This window comes from Benincasa hispida, chromosome 12 (assembly GCF_027475165.1).
Source record: "Benincasa hispida cultivar pf3 chromosome 12, pf3_genome.v1.1, whole genome shotgun sequence".
NCBI classification, from domain to species: Eukaryota; Viridiplantae; Streptophyta; class Magnoliopsida; order Cucurbitales; family Cucurbitaceae; genus Benincasa; species Benincasa hispida.
The window spans coordinates 22,311,447-22,331,198 of record NC_143489.1 but is presented as its reverse complement, the minus strand read 5'-3'; the positions used below and the strand labels follow the sequence as shown (position 1 = coordinate 22,331,198).

General features: G+C 36.8%; 1 protein-coding gene across 1 annotated transcript; it reads left to right on the top strand.

The window, feature by feature from the left end:
- The first annotated feature begins 9,042 nt into the window (after nucleotides 1-9,042).
- On the top strand, nucleotides 9,043-17,335 carry LOC120067056 (NPL4-like protein B). The gene is made up of 2 exons (XM_039018436.2): nucleotides 9,043-10,458; nucleotides 16,888-17,335. The coding sequence occupies exons 1-2, from the start codon at nucleotides 9,478-9,480 to the stop codon at nucleotides 17,140-17,142; spliced, it is 1,236 nt and encodes a 411-aa protein (XP_038874364.1). The 5' UTR covers nucleotides 9,043-9,477; the 3' UTR covers nucleotides 17,143-17,335.
- The last annotated feature ends 2,417 nt before the right edge of the window (nucleotides 17,336-19,752 follow it).

Below are 19,752 nucleotides of genomic sequence, written 5' to 3'. Positions count from 1 at the left end.
ACCTCACCACTTCCAATCCGATCACCGATGATGCCTTCAAATCTAATACAACAAAATGTTCATACCCAGTCATTCGTAGATGTACCTAGAGCATCTAATGGCCCATCTTATGATGAACTTATCTCAGTACCTCACGATTGCCTGAATGAATATGATACAAAAAGTTTGGTCAGATTTTCTTTCCAAGTATGATTTATTTATTAAATTGTCAGTGCTTGCAATAAGAAAAAATTTTGACTACCATGTAAAGAAGTCGATGAAGAGCTTGTTAACTGTGCGACGTTTAGTGGAGGAATGTAAGTGGCATGTCCATGCAAAAAAAATGGAGGAAAGTGATTCCTTTAAGGTGCCAAAGTATCCAAGCATACATACATGCGCACTTGAAATAAGGAGTAGTTAACATCGACATGCTAAGAGTTGGGTTATTGTGAAGGAACTCTTAACGAAGAGCATCTATGAGCGCATTCGGATCTTTCCGATTTCATCATGACTGAAATACAACATACACATTCTAACATATAGTTATACAAATTAACACTAATTAACGGCATGCTTCGAACAATAAAACACAAGGGAAAGAGTTCTCATACCAGTTGAAGACTCTCTTCAAGTGTCAAGCTCAAAGCAGCGGAAGAACCTCTACACGCTCTATCGCCCAGAAAATCAGTCGGTTGCGGTAGCACGATTGTCTACACGAACGACAGCAACACGAACAGTCACGAACAAGAGAGCAGTGGGGACGACACCACCAGTTGAAGTCCTTGGTATTCTCGGAGTGAGAATCCAAAGTGTGGTCTTTGGTGAATTTGGTAGAGGTAGGGGAAAAGACAAATCGTGTAGACACTAAGCAAGTGGGAGAGAAAGAGTTATCGTATAGCAGGGATGCTTATCGTTTAGATGAAGCTACACAATCGTGTAGGTTTTACTAAGCGATTGTTTAATAAAAGGTAGACGATCGTTTAGAAAACACAGCATGCTATGCGATCGTTTAGGAAAGCTAAGAGATCGTTTAGGGACAGGCGTGCGATCATTTAGGCACTGATGTGCGATCGTTTAGACAATGAGCTACTATCGTATAGACTCTCAAGCTAGGCGATCGTTACATTTTCACACCAATTGCGAATTTTCGAACTCTTTGCAAAATGAAACCAATTTTCATTTTATTCATCGGTTACCATAATCGAATGCGGCTGCTCCCACTAACACACGATTGAGGATAATAATTCAGCCAATTATCTCATAATTAACCAATTTAATAATAAATGAATATAATCATATTATATTCTTACCCTATAGTTTGATATCACATATCTACTATAATAATTTCTTCTCCACTTGATATAAATCATATTTATATCTAATTTCCTCCAAAATTAATGTATCTCATACATTTAACCAATTATATCATATATAATTAACCAGTTCAATTATATCATATACAATCAAACTCCATCTTGTCAATTTGAACATTTCAAACTGACCCAAGCACTGATTCTCGACTTTATCCAAGCTACCCAGGAAACATAATGGACTTGTGGCTCGAAGCTCCAACGGTACGTGAATAGCCGACTAAACTCTTTAGCCATGAGATCCACCATCCGTTAACTGTCAGGTATTCTACTAAAGACCAACAATTGAACTCTTATTACCACAGATATATTTTTGTGTCCATCGAATATAACCAATCATGAGTATGATGACCCTTCACAGATGCTCGTAAGTACAGCTAGGCTAATTTACCGTTTTTTTCCTGTAGTTACATCTCATTCCTTAAGTACCACTGATTCCTCTAATGAATAATACAACATAGTCCAACTATGTGTGAACACCTCTCGGGCCAAGAGAATGTGTGTGGCGCCACATTGTTCAAGCCCTGGAATTAGCCCTTAAGGGAGCTATCTATCTACTTACCCCTACTTTGAGGAAGGAGTGAATTCCATCTTGTGTAGCTGAGTTCCCAGCTCCCAAATCAGATTAATCCCCAAAATGGTAGGTTTGAATCGGCGACCTGGCCACTTGCACCCATACAAATTAAAGGACTACCCTCAATGACAGAAGTTCCCAACTCACTCAGGATTGAGGTCATGTTACCTATGGTCATCCTAGTGAAGTGAAGTCTCTGTCATGGAGGATGTTACATAACGAGACGTTAACACTTCGTGGTCAGGTCTTATACAAACTCTTTGTATAGGACACCCCAGCTCGCATGTCCCCTACATGAATGATCAGGATCAAATTATCTGTGACAATCACACACTTGTGACCATTCCACAAAGCGGGTCGCATCCGTAGCATTATCAGGATAAGGTTTCCCTCCTATATCCATATACTACAGACCATTTTGGTTATCACTCAAGACATGATCTACTTGTATGTCACCACATACATGCTTAAGTTACATACAGATAATTAGGGATTTTATGTTTATTGGTTTGTGGTAAAACAAATAAAAATATACAACTGAGCAAAAACAAGATGTGAAGTAAATATCATATATTATACAACACAAGTGTTCATTCAAACTGTTGAGAAACTATAGGACACAGGGCATTAACCCCAACATATTGGACGCTTAATCAAGTCCAAATACAATCAACTCAGTCGATCATATCATCCAAGTGATATAATTGAAGACGCCCGAAGAGACTATGGAGTGAATATAAGCTATGGACGGGCTTACCACGCAAGAGAAAATGCATTGGTATATGCACGAGGGTCGCTAAAAGGATCATATACCTTTGTTAAGGTATTTAATGAAGTACTTTGCAAATCCAGGTACTTTTTTTTAGGTTGAAATAGAAGATGAACAATACTTTAAGTATGTCTTCATGGCATTAAGACCGTGCATTACGGGATTCTTGAACTGTATTCATCCCATCATTATGGTCATGCATCAACGGTAATAATAACATCTACCCAATTGTATTTAGTATCGTGGACAATGAGAATGATGCAGCTTAAACCTGGTTCATGACTAATTTAAAGGCTTAAATTGGAGAAATTCCAGAATTAATCATTCCATCTTACCGTCATATCTCAATTGGAAAAGTCGTCGCATTTGTATTTCCTGATGCATTTCATGCACTCATATATATCACATCAAAATAACTTGATGACCCAATTAAAAAATGATGATATAATCCTACATTTTTATCTTGCAGCCAAAGCATATAAGATGTCTGATTTTGAAATTTATTGGGCCAAGCTCCAACGATATCTTGGTGTAACGAGTTATCTCAAATAAATTAGGGTACAACGGTGGACAAAAGTTTATCAAGTCCACTGTAGGTATGACAAGATGGTCATAAGTATAATAGAATGCCTTAATGCAGTACTAAAGGATGCTCGAGCACCCTCAATCACAAAACTGTTGGAGCACATACGTGAGTGGTTACAGGGTTGGTTCTACATTCGTCGAACAAACGAAATTGCATGCACAAACATAGTTTATGATTATGCATTTGATATTCTGAAGGCTGAAGAATTGAATTCTAGAACGTGCCGTGTTTTCCTACTTGACATGCATGTAATCAATGGAGATGATGGACACTTGGGGGGTTGGTGGATCTTCATGCACATACGTGTAGTTGCATGGAATTCAACTGTTTAGAGATTCCTTGTTCGCATGCAATTGTTGCGGCTGCACTGTGGCACATAAATGCTCAAACTTTGTGTGCAAAAGTGGTTTACTGTTGAATGTGTCCTTGCTGCATACACAAAATCGATTTACCCAATTGGTCATAGGCAAGAATGGAGGCGACGTTCGAACTTTAACAACTACGAAATCTTACCACCACGAAAGGTAGCAAGTGTTGGTCGATGTCAGATTGTTCGTATACCTTTTGCTGGGAAGGAGCCACTACAGATCTATAGGTGCATAAGATGCAATGGCATAGGACATAACAAAAAAAACATGTAGGCAACCACTGATAACACCAGGCGCAAGGCCATCGAGGATAAACGATATGTAACCAAATTAAACGATTGTTTAGGTTATGCTAAGAGATCATTTAGATATAACTAAACAATCGTTTAGATAATACTAATAGATCGTTTATGTATAACTAAATGATCTCTTAGTATAACCTAAATGATCGTTTAGTTATACATGAATGATTTATTAGTGTTATATAAACGATTGTTTAGTTATACCTAAACAGTTTATTAGTATTATGTAATTGTTGCAGAGAGTGTATGGTATACTATTGTTTGATTGTGAAATATAATTAAATGTAATATTCGTAGGTGAAATACACTAATTAAATGTAATAATTATACATAAACAAACTTTTAGTATTATCTTTTAGTATTTCAAATTACCATAAATATTATATTCGTATGTGAAATATGCAATGAATTTCAAACTACCATAAGTATTTAGTAGCCTACAATTGGGCAACATATTGTTTCCTAAATAGTGGCATATTTTCTTATTGCAAGCTACTACTATCTTTTCTCGTTACAAGATATTCAACGAATTTTGCACAAAAAATACCACAATCTAGAGATTTCCCATTTTGAAGATGACTTTCGATCGTTTCACTTTCCAAAAACTGTAATTGAAGTTTGAGTGACCTTCATCATGATCAACGGCTATCAACATGGACGGTATTGATCTGCCACCCGTTGCAGATAATCATTCATGATATCATCGGGGAGGTAGTTCGGTATGGAGTCAAAGACCTTTATCTTGCAGTTATGCAGGTTGATGGCAGCCATAAGCCAATGTTGTATGATGTTGATTGACTCGAATACGAATTCCATTTCATTCCATACAGGCTTTTACTCCTCAAATGCACCAAGCACATAGTCGAGAAAGAACTGACTGTTCACCCAGTGCTTCATATGTGCTCCTTGATTTGTCCAAAGTCCCATGTTTCCGTCCACCATTACCAAACTATTTGCACAAATATTTGTTGAAACACCTTCTGATTCCACGATGGCATCCTAAAGAAATATATATATTAGATTGTATTTATAACCATGTTTCGAACAGTAATTAAAATTGGATAATTCGTACCATGAAGGTCGAATCCATCACTGTGAATCGATATTGGCAGAGGTTAGGTCTTGTATGCAGCTTCCAATGCACGTGCATCACTAGAAGTCCATATCCTAATACAAACAGTTAACGGTGTAGTTAATCCTAAATGATTGTGTAGTTAATTATAAATGATCGTGTACTTAATTATGTATAATCTTTTAGCTAATGTATAAGACTGTGTTGATAATTCCATATAACCGTTTAGCTCAATCTATGCAACCGTATAGATCAAACTATAAAATCGTATAGCTTAATCTATATGACCGTGTAGATCAATCTATATGATCACATAGATTACATACACGATCATTTACGTAATAACAACACGATCATGTAAATCAATTTACACGATCATGTAGATAATTCTACACGATTGTACATGATTAACAACATGATCATTTATGATTAATGAGCAATGTAATATTAAATACTCACATCCCCAAGCACCCATGTGTTCTTTTTGAGTGTTTTGAAGAAGTCCTTGGTTCGGAAGGTATACACCACCAGTCGCTCTTCGTTTTTTATTTTTAGATTGGCTCTCCATGTCTTGTATGCTGACCATAAAACATCTGAGATCGGGAATAGTGGGTCATATGATCTAACCATTCTAGTGGGAAAGTCAGAAATCAGGACCAATTGGTTCGTATTTATAACACCTGTGGGTGGTTTCAATTCCCTTGCAGGTGGGTGAGGCTCATTTAGAGGTGGTTAGAGTTGTCTAGGGATATCTAGAGTTGGTTAAGCTTTTCGAGACTCGACCTTTTTTGTTTTCCCTTTTCACCTCTTCAGGTATAAACTATTCTAGATTCTTCCTTTTTCGGTGCTCAGGGCATTTAGCTTCCTTCTACAATTAGATTCTAAGTTAGTGACTATAGTGTTTTGAGTGTGTTGATATTTCATAATACAATCATACCTTGTTTTGAGTGACTTCTTCTTGTGTTGCACTCCCTTTAACATCAGCTTGTAACTCAATGGGAGAATTCAGGTCTAAGTGGGTCCACACATTGAACGATTGTTCCGGAAGTTGACCTTTATCGACGATCAGTCCAATTGATGGTTCGTTGATGGTCAGTCCAATTTATGGTTCATCGATTATACGTTCTTCAGTTGTTATACTTTTAACAACTACGGACGGTTCATCAACGGTTCGACCCTCAACAATCGATCCATGGGCATTGGTTGCATAGGCTACTCATTGTTAATAGGTATGAATTGATCATGGAGTAGGGTTCGTCCAATATCTCCCCCATTAGCTATTTGGTCATCAACTGTTTGATCACCATATGGTTATTTAATTAATTAATACTAAGAGTATAAAGGAAAATACTTGGAGGAGGGGTTAACCCTTCTCCATGTAAATATATCCTAATTGCCCATTTATGGTAAAGGATTTTTATTACACAAAAAAACCTAGCCTCCAAGCCTCCACCTTTTCTTCGACTACTCTTTAAAAATTTTCTATCATTTTCCTCCTCAAAAGTTCTTAGAGACCACTCTTCCAAGTTCTTTGGAATCCTAGAGAATAGCAAGATAACTTTGTTGGTGGTGTTCTTCTTCATTAGAGAAGTTCGAGATTGTTGATAATGGTGGAAGAGGAAAGCTAGAAGAATAAACAAAGGTGAGTTTTGATTTCTTCTTTTCTTCCTCTTTTCTAGCATGCTTATAGTTTTGTTTGAATGTTTATCCTACAAATGCATGTGTTTATTTTACTGGTTTTGTTTCCATAAAAATCGAATGTCTAAATGCAAGACATTCACACGCTTCCGCGAGAATTTGATTCCTTCACCATGCTAGTTAAGTTCGTCAAATCATTGCGAATTTCTGATAGTTTCTCACATATAACTCTATAAGACTTGTTTTTCTTATGTTTTCATGAGGATTTTGTGTGCTTCTCTACATGCCTCTATTACGTGTGTCAGGTTGCTTCATATGAGATTGACAAATTTGGGGGGAGTTGCTCATCATGATCGCCATGTCCCATAGTCGCCTCATCGTGATCAAACTCCTCAAATTCAACGTTCGCGGGGAGTTGGTCGAAAGAGTGTTGATTAGCCTCAACATCACCACCTTCAGGTATATCTTGATCAACCATTCTTCTTTCTTTAAGCACTTGGGTCACATCGAACCCTAGTAGTTTATCCTCTTTGTACCTCATCTCATTTTCCATCAATATAAGTTTTGGAATAACAATAGCCTATATATAAAAGTAGTTAACATTAGCATGAAAGATTACTCGATTAGTTACACGATCACACAATAAAATAGATGATTGTTACTTAAAGCTATATGATCATTTAGTTCATGCTAAACGATCGTTTATTATAAGATAAATGATCGTATAGTATAAGCTAAAAGATCAATTATCTTATAACTAAACGATCGTCTAGATAAATCTAAATGATCTTTTAACTTATACTAAATGATTTCACGATTTCAGGTAAACCCCAGTGTATATAGAAACACATTCTTACTTTTTTGGGTTGGAAGACATCCCTTTCTAGTAGCTTTCAAGATGGTGAGACCGCACATGTCCACTTCAAAATACATGGGATTGCATTCTTACTAACTTTGGTAGTTATGAACTTACTAGATGAAGACAATAATTTGTAAGCTCATACCTACACAATTAAATAGACAACATTGTTAGTATACAACATATAAATTAGTTGATATTGAAATAAATTGGAACAATACGTACTTGAAATGCATGTGCAAATCCCTTTATGCAGTGATGTGTGACGTATTTGGGATTTAGTTGTCTCTTACCTCTTTTTCCCATGCAAAATGTTCTTCAAACTTTCCAATGTCCGTTTATATTTGACCAAGAATTAGTCATAGTGTCTGAAGACTCAGTGTCATCGACAATCCCAAGTTTCTTCAAATTGAATTGGGTTTTCTTGTCTTTTCCTATCATCACCATTTCTATGTATAATGCCAATGCAACCTTCACAACATCTTTGTGGTTCAAAAATTTAAACTTTTCAAATGCAGCAGCCACATCCTTACAGAGAATTAGTTTGCTATCGTCCTTCGGTTCAAGGATGAGATGTCGTAGCCTCTCACAGCTGGTATCCCTTTCCAATCTTTCCTCTGTCGGCCATAATCTAATAACCAAACAAAAATTATATTGTGTGAATATTACCTTCTTCCCCATGATGTTGAAGCTTACAACATCTGGATTCTCATTAGTGACCTCTTTTAGAAGAAAATGATGCACAAGTTGGCCATTGAATACAAGGTGACGTCTAATAATGGACCAAATCATGTTTTTCGGAACATGTCCATCTATGTTTTTGTTAGTTTCTTCTTAATTAGTGCATTCTTCTTGCCAATGTGGGCCAAGCGGTAGCAGGAAAATTTTTCTCAATTGGGACTGAGTGCGCAATCTACAATATATCAAACATATATGATCAAGTATTAAAAGATATGAGATCGAGTATGAAAGACTAAAGGATCGAGTATGAAAAGCTAAATGATCGTATAACTTTTGCTAAACGATCGTTTAACAAAAGCTTTTGCTATACGATCGATTATATAAATCTACGAGACCTAGTATATGAATCTATCCGATATAGTATTAAAAGCTATATGATCGATTATATAAACTATGTGATCGATTATATAGAGTTATAAGATCAATTATACAAAGCTAAGCGATTTATATCCATGTACTAAACGAACCCTAAACCCTAATCAAACCCATGTACTGAATGATTTCAAACAATAACAAACGAGAGTACCATACCTTTCAGATTATTGGAACGGTGGAGAAGGAGTTCAAACGAAAGTGAAAATGAGTAGATACGACCGACGAGTAGCGAACCACGTCAAAGACAAAGGGAGACATTGAGAGAAAACTGAGAGGAGTACTCGAATGCAAATATGAATGCGAATAAGCAGCTGGTAAACGAGATGGAATATGCGCTTGTTTGGTTTTAAAAAATAAAAGTATATCTGATATTTCGCATGTGAAAAAGGTCATCAAAGGAAAATTTTTTGCTTTTTGGGTTATTTTATGAAAATTTCCGTCAATTCTTCCCCAGTTAAACTTAGGGCGAATAGGCGACTAAAGATTTTTAACAAGTTAAAAAAAAAGTTAAAAAAAAAATCCTCAAGCGAACGGAACGAGGTGATTTCGTCACCGAATTCCGCCGTCTTGACGGAGATTGTCTATTTCCTGATTCCCAAGCCACCGCGGTAGACTTCCGATTTAATATAAATAAGTACAATCCCTTGCGTCTACTACCTGAACAAGAAATTCGCAGACGCATCATACCCTTCTAACTTCTGTTCTCTAAATTTCCGGCAGCATTTTCTGATTCCCAGCGTCGATTTTTACAGCAGCTGTTTCTGTTTGTCCCTCAAAATTGTCTTTAAATTACGATCAATCTCCTCTTATAGAAATTCATATTACAACTTCCGCCGACACCAACATGATGCTCAGAATTCGCAGTAGAGATGGCCTGGAGCGAGTCGCTGTAGAGAACCCACACATCACAATCGCTCAACTTAAAGCCGTAATTCAATCCCAGCTCAAAATCCCAATCCAGAACCAAACCCTCTCCACTAACCAAAATATTCTATTGGCGAAGACTCATGACGATCTTTCCAAATTCACTGACATGTCTAATCCTAATACCCACCTCTCGTCGCTTAATTTGTCTCATGGGTCTATTGTCTTTCTCGCCTACGAGGGCGAGCGCACTGTTGCTGGGCCTACTTTCCATCCCGCCGGATCCTTTGGCCGTAAAATGACTATGGATGATCTAATTGCTAAGCAGATGCGGATCACTCGTCAAGAAAACCCGCACTGTGAATTGGTCTCTTTCGACCGGGATTGCGCCAATGCTTTCCAGCATTATGTTAATGAGACGCTAGCCTTCGCTGTCAAACGTGGGGGGATGATGTACGGAACCGTGTCCCCAGAAGGCAAGGTCGAGGTAGATTTCATATATGAGCCGCCACAGCAAGGGACTGAGGACAATTTACTGTTTTTCCGAGATCACGATGAGGAAAGATTGGTGGAAGCAATTGCAGTTGGGTTGGGGATGAGGAAAGTTGGGTTTATATTCACGCAGACAATTAGTCAGGACAAAAAGGACTACACCCTATCCAACAAGGAAGTACTCCAGGCGGCTCAGTTTCACTCCGAGAGCGAGTTGAAGGAGTGGGTGACAGCAGTTGTGAAGTTGGAGGTGAACGAGGACGGTGGTGCTGATGTTCATTTTGAGGCTTTTCAAATGAGTGACATGTGTATTAGATTGTTCAAGGAAGGTTGGTTTGAGACGGATATTGGAGAGGATTTTGATCCCAAGCTCTCGAAAATGAAGAAAGACGTTGTTGTTGGTGTCAAAGACACTAGAGATGTTGACAATGATTTTTTCCTGGTCGTCGTTAAGATTTTCGACCATCAGGTTCGTCGACCCTTTAATTTTCCTAATCATATTGCCTAATTCCTCTGCTGTGTCGAATTGTATTTGTTTTCTCTTCAATTAATGACTCAGAATTGCAATCATTGAACTTGTTTCCACATAAATCTCGGTGTTTTCTTAATTTTTCCTTGTATGTTGCTTCCTTGACACATGACATAACTCCTATGACCTATCATGATTGAAAGTGGATAGTCTACTTGCTTTGTAAATTGAATGTGTTAGCTCTAGCTATTGGCCGGAGCGTAGGAGTTGGTGGTTCTGGGGTGGTGTATTTTCCATTTTCTTGGGGCCAGAATATTAGCTCTACTTGGTAATAGTTTTTGAAAATATCAATTTGGTAATTCGTTCATTCAATATTTGTAATTTATTCTACCATAACAGGATTTAGCAGATTACTCGTATCAAGTAAGAAGAATGTGATGGTTGATGTAAAATGTTGCTTCTATTCTCTTTCTCTAAGTTTTTCTTTCTCAGATGTATCCTTCTCGCAGATAGTTTTCATGATAAAATTCTTTGAAATGGACGAGTGCGAAAAATCTTTTTCCTTTTGTGAACCATGGGCCAAGTCGGACCTTCAATATTGTTCCCAGCTCAAGTTACCAAAGCCTTAGACTCCATTCTCTCTTTTTACCACATCTAGATCGGTCAAGAGTGAGAATCACTTTTTTTTTTAAAAAAAAAAAAATTCACTAATCGCTGCCTAGCTCTCCTTTTTCTTTTCCATTCTTGCTCACTCTTAAAATTGAATTCCCGAGTTCCATAATGATGATATTTACAATGGGAAAAAACTTCCTTAATTGTTTCAAGTATAAAACGTTTTCTCTTGTGATCTATCATGTTTTTCTGGCTTATGATTTTTTTCTCATACAAGAATTAACTGTACGTTTGTGCTTTATGTTTCTTCACCTTTTTTTTTTGTCTTCTTAGTAGCTGCTTGATTGGGTATGTTCAAAATTTTCTTATAGCATCTTTATCAGATCTAAGAACCAATTACTTACCCTGGAAGGGTTGTACACAACATTTAAGGAAATTGTGTTTAAGTGGTCACCTTACTGTCACCTGCTTAGTATTAAAGTCCCCCAAGTTTCTAGACTCAAATATTGTATGATCATATGATAATCATATCATAATGTTTAGCTCAGTAAATATTGAGGCCTTGGAAGTTTTTCTTAATGCTTAAAAGATGAAATGAGGACCAATGGTTTCCTTATTGATTTACTGATATAGTTTCTGGGGTTTACCATGTGTTGTTGCAATTAATAGTTCCCGGATGATTTTCTTATTGCTAATGGGTCTAAGGTGTTGTTACAAGTTACTATATCAGTCTTGTCACCTTTGAAGGAAGACAGAATTTGAACAAGGTTTATTTTATTACTAATGAGTCTATCAAGGACTATGGACTCATAAATTGAAAGGAGTTAATTTTTTAATTAATCTTGAAAAAGTCTTTGACCGTGTGGATTGGAGTTTTTGTTATAGGGCTTATAAAAGAAGGGTTTTGAGTTCAAGTGGAGAATGTGGGTTTGGAGTTGTCTAGTGATTAATCAATTTGGTTAAGAGGAAATTAGTGGAAGAACTTTAGCTTACAGGGAGGGGTTAGGGAGGGATATCTCTTATCCCTGATATTTTCCCAGTTGTTGATGTCTAAAGAAAATTAGTGTCAACAAGAACAGATAAGGATCTTATTGAGGGATTCTATGTGGGGAGGTAAGGAATTTTCCTTTCTCATTTTTAGTTTGCTGATAATACGACAGGAATTTTCCTTTCTCATTTTTAGTTTGCTGATAATACGACCTATTTTTCTCGGTTAGGGAGGGCTCTCTTGTTAGTATTAACATAGTTGATAATTCTATCTGTTTGTGAAATCATTTTGTCATAATTAGAGATAAGAGTTTTGTGATCAGTATCAATCGTGATTCCTTTTAAGCTGCCCGGATAAATGTTTAATTGGCGTTTGCATGAAAGTGGCTTCCTACCATTTATATTCAGTGCTTCCCCTTGGCTGTACTACCAATCATTTATTGTTTCAGAATCTAATCGTAGAATATGTCAAAAGATGTCTATCTTATTAGAAATTACGTTATTTCCTTGGGGTGATAGGACAATACTTTTCATGTTTGGACTGAGTGAGATTCTGATGTACTTTATTTGTATAGTTAAGGTCCCTTCCACTGTTAGTAATAGGGAGAAGATGAAGATCGTGAGGGACTTCTGTTGGAGAGTGTTGATGAGGGTGAGGTAGATAATAATATGGTTGGATGGGAGGTTGTCTCGAAGCCTATTGATTTAGTAGGTGATTTCTGCTTCATTGAGATGTCACCTCATGCCTAGGTCCCATGATTCATGTTCACGATTTCAACAAAGAGAAACAGATGCCTCCTTCATTTCGAGAGGGCATAGAGCCTAGGGAAGGCATCTTTAATAGGGGAAAATCTAATCCAACTATCTCTCCAAAAGGATGTATCTTCACCATTACCAATAATGTTGGAAACATTTTCACAGTCAAATCCACCTGTCTGATGATATATTTCCAAGGGCCCATCGAATGTTGAGAATGCTACCTTGAGGTTGAAGAGAAGTGCTGTATTTTGCATCAATGATACTCCTCCAAAAAGCATCTTTTTCCACATTGTATCTCCTGATCCATTTTGTCAATAAACTTTTGTTTTTTATCTTCAAGTTAGACAAGCCGAGGATCCCTTCTGACAGTGGGAGCTGTACTTTTTGCCAACTTATGGAGTGAATACCTCTTTTATCTTTGTTTCCATTCCACAGCTAAACAATTTCCCAATGTCGGTGGCAGCCTTTGAAGATAACTTGAAAAGAGAGAGAAAGTAGGTGGGAAGATATCTTAAGGTGGCTTGGATCAGAGTTAATCTTCCTCCATTGGAGATATTGGTATCACTCCAGCTTTTAAGTCTCCTTTCAATTTTTTCAATGATGAGCTCCCAAAAGGAGGATTTGTATGGCTTGCCATTGAGGGGGAGACCGAGATAAGTAGATGGCCACTTACCAACCTTGCAACCGAAAGCTTATGCCAAAGAACCAACTGTGCAACTATCCATGTTAATGGTCAAAAATTCTGATTTGGAGTGGTTAATGCCAAGCCCGGATACATTCTCAAAAGATTGGATGTTCTCAAAAAGTCTAGTAAGCTTTTCAATATTTGGAGATGAGAACAAAATAGTATTGTCTACAAATTGTAAGTCGCTAATGGAAAGGCCCGAGTTTCTAATATCAAAACCTTTAATAAGGGTTCGTGTTGGTCCCATTTGTGAGCATCCTGCTGAGAGAATCCATAATCAAAGTAAAAAGAAAAGGGGAGAGGGGTCTCCTTGCCTGAGTCTTCGAGTAGTTATGATTTTGCCTCTAGGTCTACCATTTAAGATCATGGAGAAGTTTGCAAAGGATATAAATCCTTGATCCTAAACTATAATTTCATCCAGACACTCCCAATCCACTATGTCAAAAGCTTTCTCAATGTCGAGCTTTATCGCCACGAGAGAAATCTTAGATCTCAAATAGTAATCAATCAACTCTTTTACAATCAAGGATGCATCGATAATCTCTGTCTGCCACAAAAGCAAATTGGTTCACTGAGATGATGTGTGGGAGGACTCTCTTAAGATTGAGTTTTATCACCAACTTTGAGCTTAATGTCGAGCTTTATCGCCACTCGAGAAATCTTCCCTCTTTTAATCCTTCTTCCTTTGTTGTTTTGTCATTTTTTTTTTTAGTTTTTCCTTTTTGATATGAGAAAATGGGCCTCAACCCATTTATTTAAAATGAGAACATACCTAAGAAGCCCGCATGGTTTCACATTCCTCTAGATCTTTATGATTTCATGCCATTAGGGTTACAGTTTAGCAGCCAACCAACTCGTTGTCTTTTCTCCAGCACATTATCGGTGCCTTCCCCGAGGCTTCATATCCATCAACACATTGCTGGTAACAGCCCCCATTAACTTTTCTCTTCTTTTCTTTCAAACTTTGTAGCTACTAAAGTGTTTTCCTCTTAATGACGGATGATCCCACTTTGAGAATCCAACCTTTGACATGCCAGATATCTTTTCAGCCCATTTAGTCTTCAAACACAGGGAGATTTCAAGTCATTCTCCCCTCACTCGCAACCGAATCTTCTGTACTGATATTTTTTGGTGGCCTTTACATTTTTCTATTTCTTGTCTACCCGTATTGTGAACAAACTCAACCTTGGGAGGCTCTGTGTTCTTTCTATCTTGTTTCTTATAAGGGAATTCTTCATTTCTTGCTGTCGTAACACTGTCCTGATCATCAACCTTTCTGGTATCGTCTTTCTTACCATATGTGGCACTTGATTCTGTTATGGAACTCGGCCTCTTGTCTTTGCCAGTCATATGGGATACTTGACTTTGTTATGGAACTCTGCCTCTTTGTCTTAGCCAACCTAATCTCTTTCTATCTCTCTTAATTGTGTAGCCTCTTGTTCTCTCGGTGGGATTGTGAGTGACAAACTCGAAGGAAAAGAAAAAAATTCTGTTTTTCTCAAAGGGTAGTAGCACTTTGAGAAAGAAAATAGAAAAGCTCTTTGGAGAAGTCTCTCTCTCTCTCTCTCTCTCTCTCTCTCTCTCTCTCTCTCTCTCTCTCAATTGTGTAGCCTCTTGTTCTCTTGGTGGGATTGGGAATGAACGCTGTTTTTCTCAAATGGTAGCACTTCGAGAAAGAAAAATAAGAAAGGTCTTTGGAGAAGGGTGGTAAAGAGCAAAATATGGGGTGGATTCTTTAAAAGACCTGAAAACAAGACAAATTAGAGAGGTTTGTTTACTCCTTGGAAGGTGATAGCTAAAAACTCAGATTTCTTTTGAAAAAACGTTAGTTTTAAACCAGGTGATGACAATGACCTTTTTTGGGAAAACAGTTGGCATGTTAATCAGGCCCCAGAAGATGTTGTTCCCTTCCTTCTATAGCACTTTTTTTTTTCTTTTTTAATAAGAACAATTTCATTGATGAATGAAATAATCTAAAGTATATACGAAAGAGCCCTGTCAAAGGGATTACAAAAGTTGGTTCCAATTTGGAACAAGATAATTTAGGCTATGATATCCAAGGGGGACTGTAGGTGTTTACACCAAAACAGTGCATTAAAAATAGAAGAATCAAGGATATCTATTTGGCCTTCGAAGAAAATAGAGAACTTTTGGAAAAAGAGATTTGCTCTTAGATTTGGGAAGGTTCAGTACTTAAAAAGGTTAAATTCTTCATTTGGACAGTTGCTCACAGTAGCATTAATAATTATGATAAGGTGCAAAGAAGATCTCTCCACCATAACATTTTTTCTAATACGTGTGGCATCTGCAGGAGTGAGAGATCACTTCCTCACTTTTTACTTCACTGCAGCTTCAGCAAATCGGGCTGGTGGGGTTTTAGTGTTGTGGACGGCAAAGTGATGTAATAAGTTTTAGTTCCTTTACTTACCGTACTCTGTTTTTACAGTTTAGTTTTTGTTCCAGCTTTTGTTCTTTTATTTAGGAGGCTTATTTGTTTTTACTGTGAGGTTCACCGCCCAGATCCTTTGTATAACCATTAACCTTTTTCTATCTTTGAAAGATCATTGAGTAAATTTATCTTCTTTGTTTACACAGCAAACGATGTTTTGTGGCTTATATGGAAGGAAAGAAACGTTAGAATTTTCTTAGACAAGTATGATTTCTTTAATTATTTTTGTGATTTTGTACAGCTCACGGCCTCCAATTGGAGTAGCCAAACACAAGTTCCTTTGTAATTGGAGTCTCTTTGTTAATTTTAATATTTTTCTTTGGATTCTGGTGATGAGTCCCTTTTGTAATTGTTCGTTACATCACATTTTATAGGATTGGAGTCCCTTTCTTTAGGGTGTTCCCTTTATATGGGCCGCCTTTTTTCGTATTTTTACACCTTGTATTCTTTCAATTTTTTTCTCATTGAAAGTTGGTCTTCTGTCAAAAGAAAAAAGATAGAATAAAAATTATTTTGTAATTCCTCCACCTTGCTGATTAGTTTTCCGTTTCTTAGAAGATAGAAATAAAAAACTGATATACCCTTCATATCCCAATAGCCTAATTCAATTCTAGTAGCAGTCCTCTTATGAATCTAGTGTATTGGTTTAATGCAAGGGTGATTATGAAGTTGGATGTGAATACGCCAACAATTGTAACATTTCCAGTAGATGTGGAGAGTAATGTGTTTTCCTAGTGAGAACATTTTTTTTGGTATTGGCCCAAATTTAAACATATGATTATGCTTGATGAATAATATGAAAAGAAGGGGGAAAAACTGCAGAAAAGTGAAGTATTCTCCATTTTGCTAAATTGATACTTCATCAATATGAAGGTAGAAATTTTAAATTTGGTTTTGGTAGGCCTTAACTGTTGTTAATGAGAACTTTGTAATGCAGGGTCCACTTTCGACAATATTTCCGATTGAAAACCGAAATGCTCCTGTGACCATGAAGGCATTGAAGAATCACCTAGACCGTTCAAAAGGGCTTCCTTTTGTGAAGCGAATTTCTGACTTTCATTTGCTGCTGTCACTAGCCAGGGTGTTAGACGTGAGCTCTGACGTCCCTGCACTGGCTGAGTGCGTTCAGACCCAGACAGCCGTACCTGAAGGTTACAAAATATTAATCGAGTCTATGGCAAGTGCTGCTTGATATACATACAGTGTCAACTGAGACTGGTTACAGGAAGTTGTTCTAGATTCTCATTTACTTTCCATCGTCCCTCTTGACAACTTAGAGATTGTAGTTATATTTTAATATATTGTCATCTGAAAATTCATCACCAAATTTATACAATCTCGATATCAGATTTATGAAGACATCTATTTAAGTTATTTTTTTCTAACTCGGGATAACTTCAAAGATATTGATTGTTTAGGTATTGAGATTTCTTAACGATATGCAAAATGAGAGAATTTTTCATGTTTATTTAGAAAAAACAAGGGGAAAAGAGGAAAGTTTTAGATATTAAGGAATGAAAAAAGAGAATTAAAACAACTAAAGAAGTGAGGGATTATGAGGGGTACATAGACAAATCCTTGTGTAAATCCTTGTGTTTATATACTAATTGAAGGATGTTTTTTCGTGGGTATTAGTATAATTTTTGAAAGTTCAGCAACACTTTTGAAACAAGGTATTTTTCTTTTGTACTTTCGAAAAAAAACTAACCATTTCAAGTAAAAATCTATATAATTGAACTCTTATCGAAAGCTCGATGATTTTTAAATAAAATACAAGGTTGAAAGATATTTATTATAATTTGGCTTTAAAGAAAAAACGAAGTTAGGTTAGGATAGTAATTGAGCTATATTCTTTAGGTAGCAAAAAGACAAAAGTGAAAAATGAATTATTCATTAGGATCATTTGTACTTTGTGTCGTAATCGCTCTGATGTATGATATGATGGAAGAAACTTCTCAATGGCTCTTGGGCCCCTCGATTAAAGCAAGTTGTTTTAACAACATTAAAACCTTCACATCCTCATAATCCTTGCAGCCGAATAGTCTTTTCTAATAACGTATCCATCTTTTCGATTTAATAACTGGAGTTATTCACTTAAGTAAGGATCCTACTGCCCATTTTTTCACTCTTTTCCTTTGGTAAGAAACTTACAAGCTGTAAAAAGAGAATTGCACATGTGACTGTTTTGAAGGTCCAAAATAAAAAATATCTAACCTTTTTTAAAACATTGGTAATTGACTTTTTGCTAACATATGTGAATTTACAGATCTACCCATCTTTTTTTTTCTTTCTCTTTCTTCATCCCCTTCTTCGTGAATCGTGGCCAAGCAAGGGTTTTTTCTTCTTTTTCTTCTTCCTCTTCTTCTCTGAGGTTTTTTTTTCTTTTTTCTTCTCTTTTCCCTCTTCTTCCTCTTCTTCTCCAAAGGTGACGAGAGCGACGTCGTCTTCTTCTTCTTCGCCATGCTACAGCTTTTTCGGCATAGTGACTCCACATGAGCAGCTCCGATGAGATCAAGAGAGCGAGAGAGACGAGAGCGAAACCACAAAGAGAGGACGAGAGTGCGAGAGGATGAGAGAGTGAGAGAGAACGAGAATTAGAATGCTTAATGATCCTGTTTTCTTCTGTTGCATGTATCCTAACTTTATCAATTGGTATCAGAGCATCATTTAAGCATTCAATTTGGTTTAATTTTAGCTTGATGAGTGTTTTTTCACAAGATATATAAAAATGGTGAACTGATATGTTTTTTTGAGTTTTGGCATTAAATTTCTTTCAATTATGTTGTAATTTTTGTAATTAGCTCTTGTTTGATGGGCCTTAATGTGTGTTTAAGTGTCTGTAAAACTATTGGAGTCATTAGAGTTGAAATTAAGATGTAATTGAAAAAAGAAGTGAAGAAGGTCGAGCTGCTGCAAATTCCAATAGAGTTTCTGTTCAGGCAACATTGCAACGCTGCCCTTGAGCATTGCAACACTGCTCAAGTTGTTGCTCAGAATTTGAAGAACGCCCGCAACGTTGCAATGCTGGGGTGAGAGCGTTGCAATGATGCTCACCTCAGCCTAGCATGCACACTTCAACCTAAACCAGCGGTCTAGCTGAACCAGTCCGGCCGATTTGGGTTAAGAATGTCTGGTTTGACCTGGTTCAACCACTTTTGAAGGTTTGAAGGCTGGTTCAAGGGGTTTGAGTTCGGTTCGAGGTGGTTCAAGCGGTCCAAAAGCGTTTTGGAGCCATTTTTTGCTGATTTTTGTGGCCTTTGTTTGCTTGAAAATGTCAAAACTAAAACCATATTAGTATGTGTTTAATTATTTATGCATGTGATGTATGTTATAATTAAATAAATCTTGTATGTGCATAAAGTATGTCATGTAGATTTAAAAACCCACTATAGGAAGCATGTTACATGCATTGAAAGTATGTTATAAAATGTTATAATATATAGTATGCATGTTTAGGGTTTCTTATTTTTAATATAAGTATTATATTAAATATTGAATGCCTTTGATGTATGTTATGGATGCTTAGCATGTCTAAAATTTTGTAAATTGTTACAAAATTGGGTTAGACATTTAAAATCCAGAACAAAGATAAGTTGCATGCTCACATAGGTTAACCACTTGTTTTAGTAGTTAAAATAGGTCGTTATCTTGTGAAACTAGGGTTACAAACTCAACCAGTATATAATCTTGTCTAAGGTTGGGGGTATTTAAGTTGACGGTCTACGGAACACCTCCTACCTGAAGATTATGGCCGAATAATTGAGCGTTGTCAACTGGTTTTATGAGTAATTCGTGAGCATGT

Excerpts from the sequence above, each read along its gene's own strand:
- LOC120067056 (XM_039018436.2), top strand. The coding sequence starts at position 9,478 with ATGATGCTCAGAATTCGCAGTAGAGATGGCCTGGAGCGAGTCGCTGTA. Across the intron at positions 10,459-16,887 it reads TTAAGATTTTCGACCATCAG|GGTCCACTTTCGACAATATT; the intron begins GTTCGTCGACCC and ends TTTGTAATGCAG.